This window comes from Molothrus ater, chromosome 22 (genome assembly GCF_012460135.2).
Source record: "Molothrus ater isolate BHLD 08-10-18 breed brown headed cowbird chromosome 22, BPBGC_Mater_1.1, whole genome shotgun sequence".
NCBI classification, from domain to species: Eukaryota; Metazoa; Chordata; class Aves; order Passeriformes; family Icteridae; genus Molothrus; species Molothrus ater.
The window spans coordinates 7,111,595-7,127,901 of NC_050499.2; the positions used below are offsets into that span (position 1 = coordinate 7,111,595).

A 16,307-nucleotide genomic window follows, 5' to 3' on the forward strand; every position below is an offset into this window, starting at 1 on the left:
TGTCAGCGTGGCCTCTTGTGGGCTTTATGGCTGAGAGGAGAGGAGAGAGAAAAGAAGAAAAGAAAAGAGAAAGGAAGAAAGAAAAGAAGAAAAGAGAAAAGAAGAAAGAAAAGAAGAAAAGAGAAAGGAAGAAAGAAAGAAAAGGAGAAAAGAAGGAAGAAAAGAGAAAGGAAGAAAGAAAAGGAGAAAAGAAAGAAAAGAAAGAAAAGGAGAAAAGAAGAAAGAAAAGAAAGAAAAGGAGAAAAGAAGAAAGAAAAGAAAGAAAAGGAGAAAAGAAGAAAAGAAAAGAAAGAAAAGGAGAAAAGAAGAAAGAAAAGAAAGAAAAGGAGAAAAGAAGAAAAGAAAAGAAAGAAAAGGAGAAAAGAAGAAAAGAGAAAGGAAGAAAGAAAAGAGAAAAGAAGAAAGAAAAGGAAAAGCATTTGGGTTGCAGAACCTCCTGAAACGTGGTATTTTTGAGTCTCAGGTAGCAGCTCTGTCAAGCCAAGCACCTCCTCAGCACCCCACAAAAGCTCTGCTGGCCACAAGGGCTGACACAGTCCCAGGGCTCAGGATCGTTGTTCTCCCATTCAGGCACTTCCTAAATAAAATCCCTTTTATTTTTCTTTTTTCCTTTTTCCAGTCGGCTGCTTTGCAAACCTGAGCATTCAGAGCTGCAGGAAGCTGCGTGCCCGGGAAAGGCTGCGATCATTCCCAAACTGCTGCAGAAATGAAACAGAAAGAGAAATGTGGAACTGGTTTTTTTCTTTTTGAGGTTCAGGTGATCCCTCAGGGAAATATCGAGGCTGCTGCTTTAAAGTGCTGAGGAACTCCCCCGTGTGAATTTATGGGAGGAAGTAAATAAGGAAAGGCTGGTTTGGACCTTTGCTCCCCCGAATGTTGTGCCTTGCAGCACTGTTGCTGGTAAATGCTGGCACAAGGGGAGTTACTTCTCTGCCAAGATGCATTAAAGGTGTTTCCCTTTGTAGCCTGGGGAAATGCAGAGAATTCCAGGTGGGAAGGGGGTTCCTGGTGCCAAAGGAGGTGTCGGGGTCTGAAGGGGACCAGGGGCAGCTCCCTGAAGTGATTTTCTCCTTGACCAAATCCATATTTTCTAATGGCTTTTCATAACTTTGTAATTGCAGGCGGCGTATTTATTTACATCAGCAGTGGCTGTAATTACAGAGAATGCAAATGTGCAATTATTTAATTAGGATCCATAATGAGGCTGTGGGAGGGAGCTCGGAGGCAGATGTTTGTGGTGAGCAGCACTGGCCAAGGCTTTGTGCTTTTGGAGGGAAGAAAGTTGGGATCCAGGAGGGTGCACCCAGGAACTGAGAGCAGGAAAACTCTGCTGCTGCCTGAGGAAACCTCGATTTCTGTCCCAAATAAGAGGAATGGCAGATTTGTCTTTCCAAACCAGCTCTGGGTCTGCTGGTGGATAAAACCAGCACTGGGAGAGAAAAGAAACAATGGGAAGCATTCCACTGATTGATGAATGGAAAAAGAGATTTGCGTTTACAAATAAACTTTGGGTTTGCTGATGAACGAAATTAGACATTGAGAGATGAAAGAAACAATGGGGAAGAAAACCCCTAAATTCCATAAAATTAAAAAAGAAAAGGGAGGGTTATACATGAGAGGGGAATCTCTGGTATCAGGTGTTCAGGGGAGTCTGAACCTCTCAAGTACCTCAGAAATGGGGAAAAACCCCCTAAATTCCATAAGAATTAAAAATGAAAAAGGGAGGGTTATACATTAGAGAGAAGTCTTTGGGATCAGGTGTTCTGGGGAGTCTGAACCTCTCAAGTACCTCAGAAATGGGGAAAACTCCTTAAATTCCATAAGAATTAAAAATTAAATTAAACTAAATTAAAAATTAAAAGCGAGGGTTATGCATTAGAAGGGAGTCTTTGAGAAATCTTCAGGATTAGGCGTTTTGGGGAGCCTGAACCTCTCAAGTTCCCAGAAATGGGGAAGGAGAGAAGGGAAATGTGGCTGGGAAATTGGGATAAAAAGGAGGCTGCTCCCTCAGCCGGTGATGCCGCAGGGACCCGCCAGCCCCGGTGACATCAGCTGTGACTTCATGCGGGCTGGGAGGAGGGCGAGTGGCCCCTGTGTCACTGTCTGGGCTGGCCGTGAGCCACAGCCCCGCTCTGCTCCCTCTCGAGGTGGCAAATGTCGCCCCAGGGTGACCCCCCCGCGGTTAAAAGCTCCGGTTTCAACGCAGGGACTGAGGGTACGACAAAGCAGAAATGCCATCCAGCCTCCTGACAAACATTTTCCTTCTCCGTTCCTGGGATTTGGGTCCTCAGCAGCTTGCGAGGGCAAAGGTTCAGCTGACAAGTGACAAATAAACTGTTTGGAAACGGGAGGAAAAAGAGCATAAATTAATTTCCCTGTAACAATTATTCTTCTTCTTTGACTCATCTCCGAGAATAAATCCCTGGGGATATCTTTGTGCTGGAACATGGCACAGAGAATGAAAACATTTCATCCCTGCCATCCCTAAATTCCCTCTTTATTGGCTGATGGATGAGAACCCAGGGCCCAGCCCTCTCCTGGCTCTGCAGAGACACAACCAGAGGGGAGGCATCAGATCCCTGCCCCTCGCCTGTGCCAGGTGGGAGGTGACAGTGCCTGCTCAGGGTGGGCGCGGAGGTGTCCCCACCACCGTCGTGGTGTCAGAGGGGTCAGGACATTCTTGCTGTGCCCTCTGAGGAGCAGCGTGCCCGTTCCCTGCCCTGGGGACGCTGGCATCACCCCTGCAGGGAATGGCCTGGAAATCGCCTCTCCCTCACGCCGTGCCAGCTGCTTTTCAGAGAGATTGTTGTAGCAGGTGATAGCAGTGCCTCCATGCAATTCCTCCCAGTTTTCCTGAAATTGCCTTCTCAGCTCCATAATCATTTCCCGGGAAATTACCCCGGGAGAGAGGCAGGGGGTGGGGGCTGCTCTGCAGTGGGAGATGAGCAGGAAAATCCTCCAGGAGCTGCGCTGGGAGCTGTCCCTGCCCTGGCACTCACACCCCTGAACTTCTCATCTCCGTTTCACCCTGAAAAGGTTCCGTTTGTGGCAGGTTCCGGGAGGGGAGATGCCCTGAACCGGCCCAGCAGCAGCCCCGGGCTGGAGGAGCAGCCTGGTGAGTCCCACTGTGCCCAGAAGAGCTGGCAGAGGATGCTCGGGCTGGGTTCTGTGCCCGCGCTGTTCCCTCCTCTCCCTCTGGTGCTCCAGCACCATCTACAGTCCTGCCAGGGAGCTCCAGAGCCTCCGGCTGCAGCACATGCACGGGAAGGCTCAGGAGCTGAGCCAGGTGTGATCTGGGGGGTGTTTGCAGCTTTTCTGGCCTGAACTCTAAACGAGACAGGAGGCTTGGAGAAAAAACACCCAAACCAAGGCCAAACCCCCTGTTTTCACAGCAGCTGCCCAGTGCTGCTCACAGGGAGAACAAACCCCACCTGAAACTGCAGAACAGGTCATGAAACATTCCTGGGAGTTCCTTTGGTCAAACAGCATTAAAAATTCATTGCTGCTTCACTGGAGCACTGAGCCAGCAGCTGTGGCTGGCAGGGATGGAGGAGTAGGGGAAAAAGCCTTTATTGCATGGGACAGCTCTTGCAGTCTGCTCCTGGTTTGGGGCACAGGAGGATGAGGGGATGCTGCAGCCCCAGGGATTTCTGTTCCACCAGGACAGAAAATCATCTCCTGCCCCAACAGGGCCCAGCCACGGGCTGGAAACTCCTCTTTGAGCAGCAAGGAATTTCCTGGAGAGTCAGGAGCCAGCTGGGAGCTCTGCCTGAGCCCTGCTGCTCCTTGTGGGCTCCAGGCAGGCAAACCCAGCTCCAGCTCCTGGGGAGCTCAAGGTGGGGAGGAGCTGCTCCTCAGACCAGGATCCTGCTGAATTCCTTCCCTGGATGTACAAGACTTGAGGACCTTTTTTATGGTACTGATTGCTTTTTTTGTTTCCTTTGTTACTGATTTTCTTAGACCCACTAGGATTCAGGAAAGGACAGACTGCACATGGAAACACCCTGCCCTTCCCACAAGTAAAGAACAGCCCAGGACTGGCTCCTGCTGCCTCACTGTAACCCAAAGAGACTCCCAAACGTGCTCAGTATAAATAGTTTATTAAAGAAAATAGCAAATTCCAATTCTGTGAACAATCAACAGAAGAGAAGTGTTTTCAAAATAGAGCATTTTGGATTCCTGTGTTTGAAGGGACAGGGGATCCCATGAGGTGTTCTGGGAAAACAAAACCACAAAGGCTCTGCAAGGACTGGGGTGACAGGAAAGCCTCAGCCCCTGCACAAATGCCTGGGAATGGGAACAGGAGAGGGACAGAACAGGAGACAACAGATTAAAACATTAAACTGTGACTGCAACTCTTCTAAGCACTACAGGGCAGGAAGGATTTGCAGCACCTTGGTCTCTGGGCTGAGCTCAGTGAATGCTCTCAGTGAGATTTTCAATTAAAAGAAATGCACAACAACCCAAGTGTCAAACAGCCTTTTGTGCCTTCATGCTGTGAGTGCACCTTTCATTCCCTTTGTATATTGGTTTACATTTCTCTCATCACTCCTGAAGGACAGAAAATACACCAGCAAGACACCAGAGGTGTGGAGTTCACACCCAACACAAACATAAAGGAAGGAGCTGAACTGCCTCCTACACTCGGGAAAGTGACATTGGAAAGCTCTAAATCAGTTTGAGGATATTTTCCATGAGAAAAAAGAGAATTTTCCTACTTGTGAGAAATCCTGTGACCTGACCAATGGCTCACCCAGCACAGGATCTCCTTTCCCCACATCCCCCTCTGAAGTGTCTCTCCCTTGAGGTCTCAGGGGAAGCTGAGGTGGGAAACTCTGGCCCTTCCTGGAGGGACATCAGAAACTCTCCAAGTCTCTGGGCTCCATGTGTGCTTTGGGGGACAGCAGAGGTCACAGAGGGGCTGCAGGTCCCAGATGCAGCAGTGCACAGAGGAGTCCCAGCTGGGCACTGAAAGGGCCCAGCCTGAGATGAGGTGACAGGAACACTGAGCAGGAAATGCTCCTTCCCCCAGGCAAGCTCCAGGAAGCACCAACCCAATCCCAATGTTTCCCAGACCAGCAGAAATAAGAAAGGTGAAATCAAAAAAGTATTTGGAAGTGTCAGTTTGCTCTTGCTGTGCCACAAGGTGCAGGTGTGAAGTGGAGTCACTTGATCTTGGCCAGTGCTGCTGCTCTCCTCTCTGTGTTCTGGAACAAGGCTCGGATCAGACTCTTCACCTCAGCTGCTGAAAATTCCTCTGCCAGAGGCCCCTTCCCATCTGCCCACCTGGAAGGGAGACAGGGAGAGCTTTATGGCACCAACCTGCCCAGAAATGGCACCTCCAACAAGCCTCCAAGGACCCGTGCCAGCAGCTGATCCTGACTCTTTCCTATGGAAAAGGGAAAGGGAAATTCCTGCTCTTCCTCTGAACTGCAGCTCCCTGGCACAGGCCTGAGAAGCAGCTGGAAAGGAAAACACCTACTGATCCACGATTTCTTGGAGGTTGGCCTGCAGGATGATCATCAGCTCCTTGAATGTCATCCACTTCTGCACATAGACTGGAACTTCCTCCTGGTACTTCTTGTTTTTGTCTTCTTCAAGCAGAGGGGTGAAAACTTGGGGTCCCTCCTCCACCATGATCCTGCAGAGTGAGTACAGCCTGTCTGCATCCTCTGCAGAGATATCCTGGAATGGGGAGAACATGAACAGAGCAGAAGTAGGTTTATTTTTGGAGCACCAAGTGAAATGAAAAACTGGGATTGTGAACACTTCCCATGGATACATGATTATAATTTCTGTGTGAATGAACTGCTCCCCTGAAATGTGATTGTGGGGAGTTTCTGGAGGTGACAAACGCTGTCCCCAGCACCCCCATGGCTGTTACCTCCAGGGCAGCAATCCTGGTGACAATCTCTGCCAGGGCTGTGTTCAGCAGGGCCCCCATGGCCTTGCAGTACACGTTCACAGGGAGCACATCCTGCCACACCATGCCCAACCTCCTCAGCTGGTGCAGCACCTGCAAGGCAACAGCTGAGTGTGACACCAGAACCCTGGGCAAGGCACCAGGGCATCAGGAGAGTACAAATGGGGAGAAACAATGGAGCAATCCTGCTAAAGACACAGCCCAGGACAAAACCCCCAAACCATCACATCACAAAACAGGTTTTTTAGCAGCTGCACAGCTGTCAGGGCTGAGATTCCACAGCGCACCCTCCCCAGGATACCTGCAGGCATTGGGATGCTCTTTCTCTGCCTTCCTCACCTGCTTTATGGCTTTATTTGCTGCACAGTAATTCTCCTCATCATCCATGTTGGAAAAGTTCCTGGCACTCGAGAGCCTCTCCAGGATTTCTCCCTTCTGCACTCGCATCTGGGCCAGAAAACACTCCATCCCTTTAGGAGCAAAACAAGCAGAGAGAAGCAATTAAACAATTACTAAATTTGCTCTGCCTATTTATGACTGCAAGTGCTGAATAATAAACTTGCTATAATGTTTTATTTTTAATCAATTTCCAGTCTCCAAACAGTCTCCCAGAGCCAGTTTAACCAGTGCAGCTTGCATTGCTACAGCACTGCTGGAAAAAAAGCAGAGCAGCAGAAGGAATTGTGCATGACTCCTGTTAGCTCACACAAACCTATCTCTGAATTTATTCCTGTGGAATAACTAATGAAAATATCCAAGGACTGAGCAGCAGATCCCAGAACACATCTTGCTGCATGCTGAGCTGTTCCTGGGACTAAGCTCACAAGAAGATACAGGTTTCAAAGAGCCAAAACTTCCTAACTCAGAAAATGTTTCTGCCACTTGTCCAAACACCAACCCACTGCTGGCACTGGGTGAGCAGCCACACCTCCCTGACAGCACCCAGCAGCCACTGCCAGGGTGAGCTCCCAGGGGACCCACAAGCACGTCTGGAGAGGGGAAGGGGGCAGGGAAGTTACCCAGCCTCCTGAAGGCAGGCACCAGGTCCACGAAGGTGGCAGCCCCGTTGCTGAGCACGCCGGTGCTGCGGTAGCGGAACTGGTGGCCCAGGGTGAGCAGGTGGTGGGCGATGTACATGCAGTTGTTGTGGTGGATGGCAGCCAGCTGGGGCAGCTTCTGCAGGTTCTCCCTGGCCCAGCAAGAAGGGAAAAGGATGAATGGGTTTATTTAGAGCTGGTTCTGTTAAAAAAAAAATGCTCGTGTCTGTCCTAGAGAAACGCACGGTCTGTCAGGAGATGGAGCTGGCAAGGCCTGACTGACTTCAGAGTGAAAACATTTAATCTCACAAACTCCACAGGAACTGGCAGGAAAAGAGTCAGAAATGGCACTGAGGCACTTGAACCCTGTGCTATCCCACACTGTTTCCAGCCATGGGCTTTCAAACAGGAATATATTTTGTTAGAGCAAAGTCACAGAGAGGAAAGGGGAGAGAAGGTCTCTGACAGGATTGTAAACTTTCCATCTTCACTGCTGCTCTTTTTTTCACATGAAAAACATCCTGGAAAATCTGTGCATCAGATCTGAGGTCAAAGTTATGTGGCTGGAAACAGGTACAGCTGTGTGAGAACTTCACCCACACCCTCGATCATAGACTGACAACACAGAAACTCTCAAGCACCTGCTTTGCACAGGTATGGCTTAGTTAGAGATTGAGTAGTTGATATTTGCTGGTGGAGCTGTAGTGGACAAATGGGACTGTTCCAACAGCAGTACTGCCCCTCAGAACAGGAAATGTGGACACACTCACCTGTGGTATGTGGGCACTACCTCATAGAAGAGCTGGAAGATGTTCCTGACACAGTCGAAGAGCTGCACACAGCTGCAAGGGAAAGAGGGCTCGTGTCAGCCTGGCACTGATGTCCTGCTCACAGCTGCCCCTCCGCCTGCCCAAAGAGGGCTCGTGTCAGCCTGGCACTGATGTCCTGCTCACAGCTCACCCTCAGCCTGCCCCACAACAAGGTTTTATGAGCAGTGAAGCACTGGCACAAAGAGGGGATTGTCAGCATCAATGACAGCACTGTCAACACTCTGGAAAACTCTCAAAGGCTGTGCTGACCTTGAGGATCAGTGTGGAAGGGAGAGCCATGAAAGCCCAGAACAAAGGGGACACTGTCCCTGCCCCTCCAGGTGGGCAGAAGACCCAGCCCTCTCTGCCTCTTGAGGGCAGCTGTTACCTGGGCAACTCTCCTGCTTCAGGGCTGTGGTTAAAGTTGAGTTTATGTGGATCCTGTTTGTTTTTCCCCAAGAGCCCTGCCAGCTGCAGCCTGGAGTTGTTTTCACCAGCACAAAGAATTCTGCTCACACTGAGGCCAGCACTTGGTTTTGGCAAAAAGAGATGGGTTTGATTTTTCTAAACAACTGATTTTTCTAAAAACCTGAAGGAACAGCCTGCAGCAGTGTCAATCTCCTGCCCAAACCCAGGGATACATCCTCCAGCCAAAACAAGAGCAATGCCTGAGTCCAATTTCTGAAGTTCTTTAAATCCATTCCCAGATGCTGGGTGTTGCTAGGGGCTGACACACAAGCCACTAAATAAATAAACAAATCCTGCTTTGATAAGTGATGCTAACTGAGGAATGCCAGGCAATCCCTACCAGAGGTCAGTGCTGGCTGTGGCCTCCAGCAGGGTGTGGTAAGCCAGCTCCACGAGCTGCTGCACGGAGCAGCTGATGCGGCAGGAGGGCAGGCACAGGGTGAGGGGGCTCAGCCTGCTCTCGCTGCCCACGCTCACTGTGCCATTGGGCACCAGGCTGGGCACTCTGGGCAGCTTCACGTGGTCTCCTGAGGCAGGATCAGGGAGCTCTGGGAGGGCGATGCTGGAATCAGGTGTGATCTAAGGGAAGGAGAGAGAGAGAACAGGATGGTTTTTCTCCAAACAGAATTTGGAGCTCTGAAAGGGAAAATCTGCAGGATTAAAAAGCACTCAATGGCAGAGGTTTAAGACTCAAGATAAACACAACACTGCAGCACTATTAAAAAATATTTAGAGATTGTTTTCCACATGGAAAAACTGTGTGAGGCATCCCCGGTCACCTTCACAGTGTTGTGTATTTCTGAGGTCATCAGGTTCCTGGCTGCCATGATCACATCCTGGCACTTCTTGTTGGCAAAGTGGGAATCCACATTGCAGGCGTATTTCAGCAAGGCAGTGGTGTCTTCCTTCAAAAACTGCATGTTCTTCAAGGCCTTCTCAAACTCCTCTGTGGATTCGATCACCTGAGGAGAGCAGATGTGTTCTATGTTAGCACAGCCCCCAAAAATCAGGGAACAAAGTTAAACTGGGTATAAAGGCTGAAAGCAAAGGATGAAGGAGGTTTTGGAGGGCATTAACCATTGGAATGCCATCCCCCTGGAGTGCCTGGGATGCCCTGAGGGGCTTTTTGGGACCCACCTCTTTGTACTGCTCCAGTTTGCTGCTGTTGGTCGGGATGGAGTTCACCAGGCAGTTGTGGATGAGGCAGTCTGAGAGCTCCTCCCAGATGAGCTCCCCCAGCAGCTCTGCCAGGGTGACTCTGCCTTCCCCAGGCTGCTCCAGAGGCACATCTGCATCCCAGAGAAGAAAAACAGATTTTAACCCAGCTGCTGCCCGGGCCAGACCCTCCATCAGCTCAAAAGCCGTTCCTCCATTTTCCTTGCACATATTGCTGATTAACAACCAGATATTCTAGAAAACTTCCATTAAATGAACAGGTACTGATCATAACTAACTCCAGAAGAGAGGAACTGCATACTTAGCAGGTGTCTGTGCAGAACTTCAAACACCAGCTTGATCTTCTCAAACACCTCCATGGGAGAGGACTCGTCCAGAGCAAGCTCCTGGGACCTGAACCTCAGGATGAACACATCTGGCTGTTCCTCTGGGACTGGCTCCAGAGATGGGTGTGAGATCAGAGGCTTCAGGATGTACTGCAGCAACAAGTGGCCTGAGGAAAGGGAAAAACAGAGGTTTTCCAGCAGCAGATTGCTCCAGTGAGGTCCAGCCCTGACTGTTCTGGATTCAGAGACTGCAGGAAGAGGGAGAATAATCCCTTGATCAGCTCTATCAGGGCATTACTAATGAGGTAAAACTCTTCAAGCATCAGGCTATGAAACCACATAGTCACAGACCAAAAATACACTGAATTGTCAGGAAAGGAGAAATAATTCCAGGTAGATAATGGGATAAATATTTTCCTATTAGTAAGAGCTCCAGCATTCACCTCAGTGGGAAACACAAGCCAGGAGAGGAGGAAGTTTTCCAGTGTCCCGCTGGAGTGAAGTGTTAAACCAAGCCTGAAGTATCCCCTCAAGGTACTGGGGCTGTTTCTGGGGTCTGTCTTACCAAAATCCTTGAGCTTGGAGTGCAGCTCTCCCAGGACAGCCAGGGCCTGCAGCACAGCAGCCACGGGGGGCACAGCAGTGTCCTCATCCTGGGGTGGCACCGTGTGCAAGTGCAGCTCCGAGAGCACCAGGGCCTCCAGGCTGCTACTCCCTGCACACAAAGCACAGCCAGGGCTGCCACAGGGCACTGCAGAAGCAAAGATCCACCCCTCCCCAGAGCTCCTCCAGCCCCCTCAGCCCAACAGCTTCACTGCATGTCCCACCCTGCAGGTGAGAACTTCAGTGGGGCAGAAAGAGTGAAAAAACCCCTGTGAGCACCTTTGGAAGGGGGAAGTTTCCACACAATGAGCTTCTGCCACTCCTCCCCGAGGTGGTAGATCATGTTCTGTGTCTGCACTGTGAGCTCTGTGCCCAGGGCCTTCAGGATCTTCAGCTCAAAGCCCCTGCGGGACTCCAGGCTCCTGAGGCTGCTCCGTGCCTGGGGAGAGCAGACACAGCTCAGGCAGGCACTGCCCTGCCAGGGAAAGCATCCCCTGGAGCCCAGCCAGTGCACCCAGCACCCTGAAGGGGCACTGCTACCTTCTCCAGCTGCTGAGCTGCTGCCACGTACTGCTTCTCCTGCAGGGCAGAGTTGCACTCCTTGATGGTTGTGTCAAACTGCAAAGGCCAAACACACACACAGGGGGTGTCACTGCAGCTCTGCTCTGACACTGCAGACACTCACCCAGACCTGGGAGCTACAGACACCTAAACTGGGAAACTACAGACACTCCCAAATCTGTGAGCTGCTGCCATTCACCTAAATCTGTGAGCTACAGACACTCCCAAACTGGGAAACTATAGACACTCACCCAAACCTGTGAGCTACAGACACCCAAACCTGTGAGCTATGGACACTCACCTAAATCTGTGAGCTACAGACACTCCAAAGTCTGTAAACTACAGACACTCACCCAAATTGGGAAACTACAGACACTCCCAAGTCTGTGAGCTACAGACACTCACCAAACCCGTGAGACACTCATCCCAAACAGAAGCCCAGAACAATGCTCACACTGAGGAGCAGGATTATTTTGGATTATTTTGCTCCTCCTCACCTCCTGCAGCTTTTTCAGGACACTCAGGACCAGGGTGTCCCTCTCCAGCTGCTGCTTCAGCTCTGTGAACTCAGCAACAGCCACGTTTAGATCTTGCTGGACCTAAAACAACAGCAGTTTTCAGTTCAGTGTTTCAGTTCAGTTCAGTTTCATGACAGCATTGGTTAGCACACACATTTTCCTCTTGAATTTCACTTATCATTTATTTCTGTTCAGAGAATAATTTGGTGAGGAGGGAAAAACTCCATCCTTTTTATTCCTGTGTCCCACCCCCTGCCACAGCCAAGGCTGGTCCTTCTCTCTGAAGGACACTGTGACACACTTTTCCACCCATACAAGAGTGACAACCCCTGAGTGGCAGCTCTTAATGTGCACCCTGGTGTCACCTCAAGGCATTCTTTAGAGCTGATATCACCCAGGGATCCCAACCACAGACTCACAGAATCCCCTGAGCTGGAAGGGATCACTGAGTCCTGCCACAAACCCCAAAATCCAATCATGAAAGTGTTGCCCAGACACTCCTTGAGCTCTGGCAGGTTTGGGGCTGTGACCAAGCACCCCACAGTGGGGTGGGGGGCTCCAGATTTGGGCTGAAATGGAGCAGGATGTCCCTGGGAGTCACCTCGTTCTCAATGCCCGCCTTGAGCAGGTCGATGTTGTTGGACAGCCCCTCCACCTGTGCCACCAGGTCCTCTGCGCTCTGCATGCTGGGCAGGAACTCGCTGTACTTCTTGTTGATCATGGTGCACACCTCTCCCTGAAGACAGCAAGCGAAGGGACAGTGTCACCTCGGTGACACAGGGACAGGACAGCCGGGACGGGGTGAGAGAGAGGGGCAGGGCCGGGGCACCGCGGGATGGAGAGGGCTGGGCGCCCCTGAGCAGGGCTGGGCACCCCGGAACGAACCAGGACTGGACACCCGGCGCTGAACCAAGGCTGGGCACCCCAATCCAGGTGACCCAGGGCTGGACACCCGGCCCAAAGCAGGGCTGGACCCGAGCTAACCCAGGACTGGACACTTGGTCCAAACCAGGGCTGGACACACCGATCTAGCTGACCCACGGCTGGACACTCGGTCCAAACCAGGGCTGACAGCCGGTCCAAAGCAGGACTGGACACCCGAGCTAACCCGAGGCTGGATACCCGGCCCAAAGCAGGGCTGGACACCCGATCAGCTGACCCAGGGCTGGACACCCGAGCTGACCCACAGCTGGACACCCAGTCCTGGCCGGCTCCGCCGCAGCGCCGGCTCCCCGTCTCTCCCCGCGCCCCCTCCGCTCCCCGTCCCTTGCCTTGAGCTCCTCGACGCGGCGGGAGAGGCGCCCGACGCGGGCCCCCAGGTGCTCCTTGTCCAGCCGGCCCGAGTGCGCCAGCACGGCCGCCACCAGCGAGCCCGCCCGCGCCGCCATGGCTGCGCGCCCTACGGCGGCCGCGAGGGACACGGGACCGCGGCGCGGAGCTCGATCGGGGGGACGCGGGTTCGAGACTGCGCGGGGACACCGGAGATGGGGGGGGGGAGAGGGGACCGCGTTATGGGGACACGGAGATCCCATGGGGATCGGGGACCGCTGTTATGGGGACACGGAGATTGGGGGGGACTGCGCTTATGGGGACACGGAGATGCCGGGTGAGATCGGGGACCCCGGTTATGGGGACACTCGGAGATTAGGGGAAGAGGGTACCGCGGTTATAGGGACACGGAAATGCCACGAAGATCGGGGACGGTGGTTATGGGAAGACCCGGAGATGGGGGGGACCGCCGTTATGGGGACATGGAGATGCCAGGGGATCTGGCGGCGTGACCTGTGGTCGCTGGAGTACACCAGTGGATGTAGAGGGTCTATGGCTAGCAGGGGACAAGTGGACACCAGTGGATGCCGGAGTCCGTGGCTATGGGGGACCAGTGGCTGCAGGGGGTGTGGAAATTCAGGGGATTCCCCATCTCTGCAGTGTTTCCTGGCTGGGGGGCATCAGTGGATATCCCTGGCTGCAGGGGGACAGGGAGATGCGGGGCTCAGAGGGTTCCCTGGGTGCTGTAGTGAGGAGGCAGGCACCGAGCCCCCATCCATCCATGCCGGGCGAGGGAGGATCAGCCCCCGGCATCCGGTGCCTGACGCAGCCCGGGCGGGAGGTGCCTCGTGGTGACAGCTGTCCCCACGTCCTGGAGCGGGGACAGAGCCACCACCGCCGTGCCATGCCGGGGGGGAAGGTTCTGAGTGCCTGGGCGCTGCTGGCCAGCCTGGCCGTGGCCAGCTGGGGGGTCCGAGGTGAGTCCGGAGGTGTGGGGTCAGCGGCCGGACACTCGCCGTGGTCCCTGGACATGCTGGGAAGGAACCCCAGGGCTTGGTGATATTCCAAACCTTCCCTTTTCCAGCAGGGAATGTTTGGAATGTCCATGGGGAGAAAGGAATCAGTGCAGGAGGATGGGGGAGTTTGCCCAGAGTTCTTTTGGGACAGCCTGATGTGATGCTTCCTGCCCAGGAAGGAGCTCCGAGCTCTGCACTGCTGCTCATCACTCAGAGATGAAGCTCTCTGCTCCCTTCTCCTTGCACAGGGCAGATATTCGTGAAGGAATTCAGCGGGAAGGTGTTCCTGGAGTGTGTGAGAGGCCAAGGCAAGAACATCACCTGGTGGAGAGATGGGAGCATTGTTGGGCACGAGGCACAGCTGGACCTGAGCGGGGTTTATGATGACCCCAGGGGCCTCTACACGTGTGAGACAGTAGACAAGATGATCAGCCTCCAGGTGCACTACCGCAGTAAGTGTTCACTGCTGCCTTGCCAGAGCTAGAACTGCTTGGAGTTTTCCCCCAAGCCAGGCCTTGAGGGAATTTCCCCTCACCTGGGAGTGTCTCCAGCAGTTTGCTGCAGGTTCCTCTGTGTGCGGTGTCCCTGCGAGAGCCCCGCAGCCCTGCTCAGTGCCATGACCTGCTCCTCTGCCCTGCCCTGGTGTGGGGGACACATGGGTCACGCAGCAAAGCCAGCTGGGCTCTCTTGGACTGGCAGAGCTGGCCCTACCCTCAGTGTTTGTGTCCTTTGTGCTTGCAGTGTGCCAGAACTGCATCGAGGTGGACGCTCCCACCATCTCGGGCATCGTCATCGCCGACGTGGTGGCCACGCTGTTCCTGGCAGTGGCCGTGTACTGCATCTCTGGCCACAACAGGGGACACACCTCGCGAGGTGAGGGATGGGAACAGCCCCAGGGCTGTGCCTGGCACCCCTGGGAGCTCTGTGTGGCACCCCTGGGGGCTGCAGCGAGATCTTGGGTTTGTTTGGAAACGTTCCCCACATTGCCCATGGTTCCCCTGGTCCCTGAGCTTGTCCTTTTTCTTCCTTCAGCCTCTGACAAGCAGAACCTGATCTCCAACGAGCTCTACCAGGTGAGTCTGGGGGCACCCCTGTGTGTGGGGGCATTTCCAGCACCCCTCTGTGTTTGGGGACACTTCCAGCACCCCTGTGTGTGGCGGGGGGGGACACCTTCAGGCCCCCTGTGTTTTTGGGGACACCTTCAGGCCCCCTCTGTGTTTGGGGACACTTTCAGCACCCCTGTGAGTGTAGGGACACTTTCAGCACCTCTGTGTGTGTGGGGGGACACCTTCAGCACCCCTTTGTATGTGGGGACGCTTTCAGCCCCCTGTGAGTGTAGGGACACTTTCAGCCCCTCAGTGTGGTGAGAATCCTGCCCAAGGCTGACCCAGCTCTCCCTCCCAGGGCAGGGCAGGTGCAGTTTGGGTTCATGTCTCCTTTTTTTTCCCCCTGGCAGCCCCTGGGAGAGCGGGAGGAGGAGCAGTACAGCCGGCTGGCCCCCTGCCCGTGCCCGCAAGTGAGGAGGAAGACTCTGGGACTGCCTTCATCAGCACGCTGGCTTTGCCTGGGGGTCCCTCCAGAGTGGGCTGCTTGCAGCCCTGTGCTCATTCCACACCTCTTGCACTTCTATATTAATGCCATTAAAGATGAGCCTGTCCCACGAGCTCCCTGCTCCATCTGCTGTGTGCAGCTCCTGGGGAAGGTGCACAGGGATGGGGTCTGGTCACTGGGAAGGGCACAGGGATGGGGTCTGGTCACTGGGAAGGTGCACAGGGATGGGGTCTGGTCACTGGGAAGGTGCACAGGGATGGGGTCTGGTCACTGGGAAGGTGCACAGGGATGGGATTTGGGATGGCAATGCCAGGTCTCCACTCCCCAGCCCCAAGCAGAAGCAGCTCATGTGGTCTGAGCCCCCAAAACAGGACACAGACACCAACAGGGCCAGGCAGCATCACCTCGCCCTGGAAGGACAAGGAAATTTTCAGTCCTGCAGGCAGTAAAACCCCAAAGTGGGGGTGCAGCAGTGAAGAGGTGCCCGTGGGTTGTTTTGGTGCCTGTTTGAGCTCAAAGCCTGGCTGAGGCAGCCCTGAGCAGAGGAAGCAGCAGCAGAGCAGGGCTGGGGGCGTTGAGCTGCACCCCAGCAGCTCCAGGATGCGGTTTAGAGCACAGCTGGGCTCCTTCACCGCAGCAGGCCCCACACCCCGGCGGGGAGATGGCGAGATACACACAGCACCAGCCAGCCCCAGAGCCCCAAACCCACACAGGGCCACGCTGTCACCTCCTGTGAGCCAGCACTGCTGCAAATGGGGGCCAGGCTGGGAAGGGGAGAGCGGGACCACGTCAGAGGCAAATCCCCCTGAGGAGGATCCACTCTCAGCCCAGGGAACACCGAGAACCAAGTGGGGGCAGGCATTAAACCTGAAGGAAAAGGTCAGAGGCAAATCCCCCTGAAAAGGATCTGTTCTCAGCCCAGGGAATACCAGAACCAAGTGGGGGCACTCAGGACAGATATTAAACCTGAGGGAAAAGTAGAAGAAGCAAATTCCCCTGAACAGGATCTGTTTTCAGCCCAGGGAACCACCAGAAGGAAGTGGGGGCACT

At 53.6% G+C, this 16,307-nt stretch overlaps 2 protein-coding genes across 2 annotated transcripts; one reads left to right on the forward strand and one right to left on the reverse strand.

Moving 5' to 3' along the window:
* Positions 1–4,084: 4,084 nt before the first annotated feature.
* On the reverse strand, positions 4,085–12,809 carry ZW10 (zw10 kinetochore protein). The gene is made up of 16 exons (XM_036397586.2): positions 12,693–12,809; positions 12,023–12,157; positions 11,401–11,502; positions 10,883–10,960; positions 10,622–10,781; positions 10,305–10,454; positions 9,715–9,906; positions 9,375–9,526; positions 9,017–9,199; positions 8,578–8,816; positions 7,731–7,802; positions 6,943–7,112; positions 6,263–6,393; positions 5,885–6,016; positions 5,483–5,685; positions 4,085–5,286 (listed from the first exon to the last, which is right to left on the reverse strand). Exons 1-16 carry the CDS (start codon positions 12,807–12,809, stop codon positions 5,166–5,168), a joined length of 2,337 nt encoding a protein of 778 aa, XP_036253479.1. The 3' UTR covers positions 4,085–5,165.
* A 752-nt stretch (positions 12,810–13,561) lies between these two features.
* On the forward strand, positions 13,562–15,993 carry LOC118695652 (T-cell surface glycoprotein CD3 delta chain-like). Its single transcript, XM_036397309.1, has 6 exons — positions 13,562–13,667; positions 13,955–14,158; positions 14,448–14,579; positions 14,739–14,779; positions 15,163–15,408; positions 15,895–15,993. The coding sequence occupies exons 1-6, from the start codon at positions 13,595–13,597 to the stop codon at positions 15,991–15,993; spliced, it is 795 nt and encodes a 264-aa protein (XP_036253202.1). The 5' UTR covers positions 13,562–13,594.
* The last annotated feature ends 314 nt before the right edge of the window (positions 15,994–16,307 follow it).

Coding starts and splice junctions, on each gene's coding strand:
- LOC118695652 (XM_036397309.1), top strand. CDS start 13,595: ATGCCGGGGGGGAAGGTTCTGAGTGCCTGGGCGCTGCTGGCCAGCCTG. Junction 14,159..14,447: donor CCTCCAGGTGCACTACCGCA/GTAAGTGTTCAC, acceptor TTGTGCTTGCAG/TGTGCCAGAACTGCATCGAG. Junction 14,780..15,162: donor TCTCCAACGAGCTCTACCAG/GTGAGTCTGGGG, acceptor TCCCCCTGGCAG/CCCCTGGGAGAGCGGGAGGA.
- ZW10 (XM_036397586.2), bottom strand. CDS start 12,809: ATGGCGGCGCGGGCGGGCTCGCTGGTGGCGGCCGTGCTGGCGCACTCG. Junction 10,961..11,400: donor TCCTGAAAAAGCTGCAGGAG/GTGAGGAGGAGC, acceptor TGGCCTTTGCAG/TTTGACACAACCATCAAGGA. Junction 7,803..8,577: donor ACAGCCAGCACTGACCTCTG/GTAGGGATTGCC, acceptor TTTCCCTTGCAG/CTGTGTGCAGCTCTTCGACT.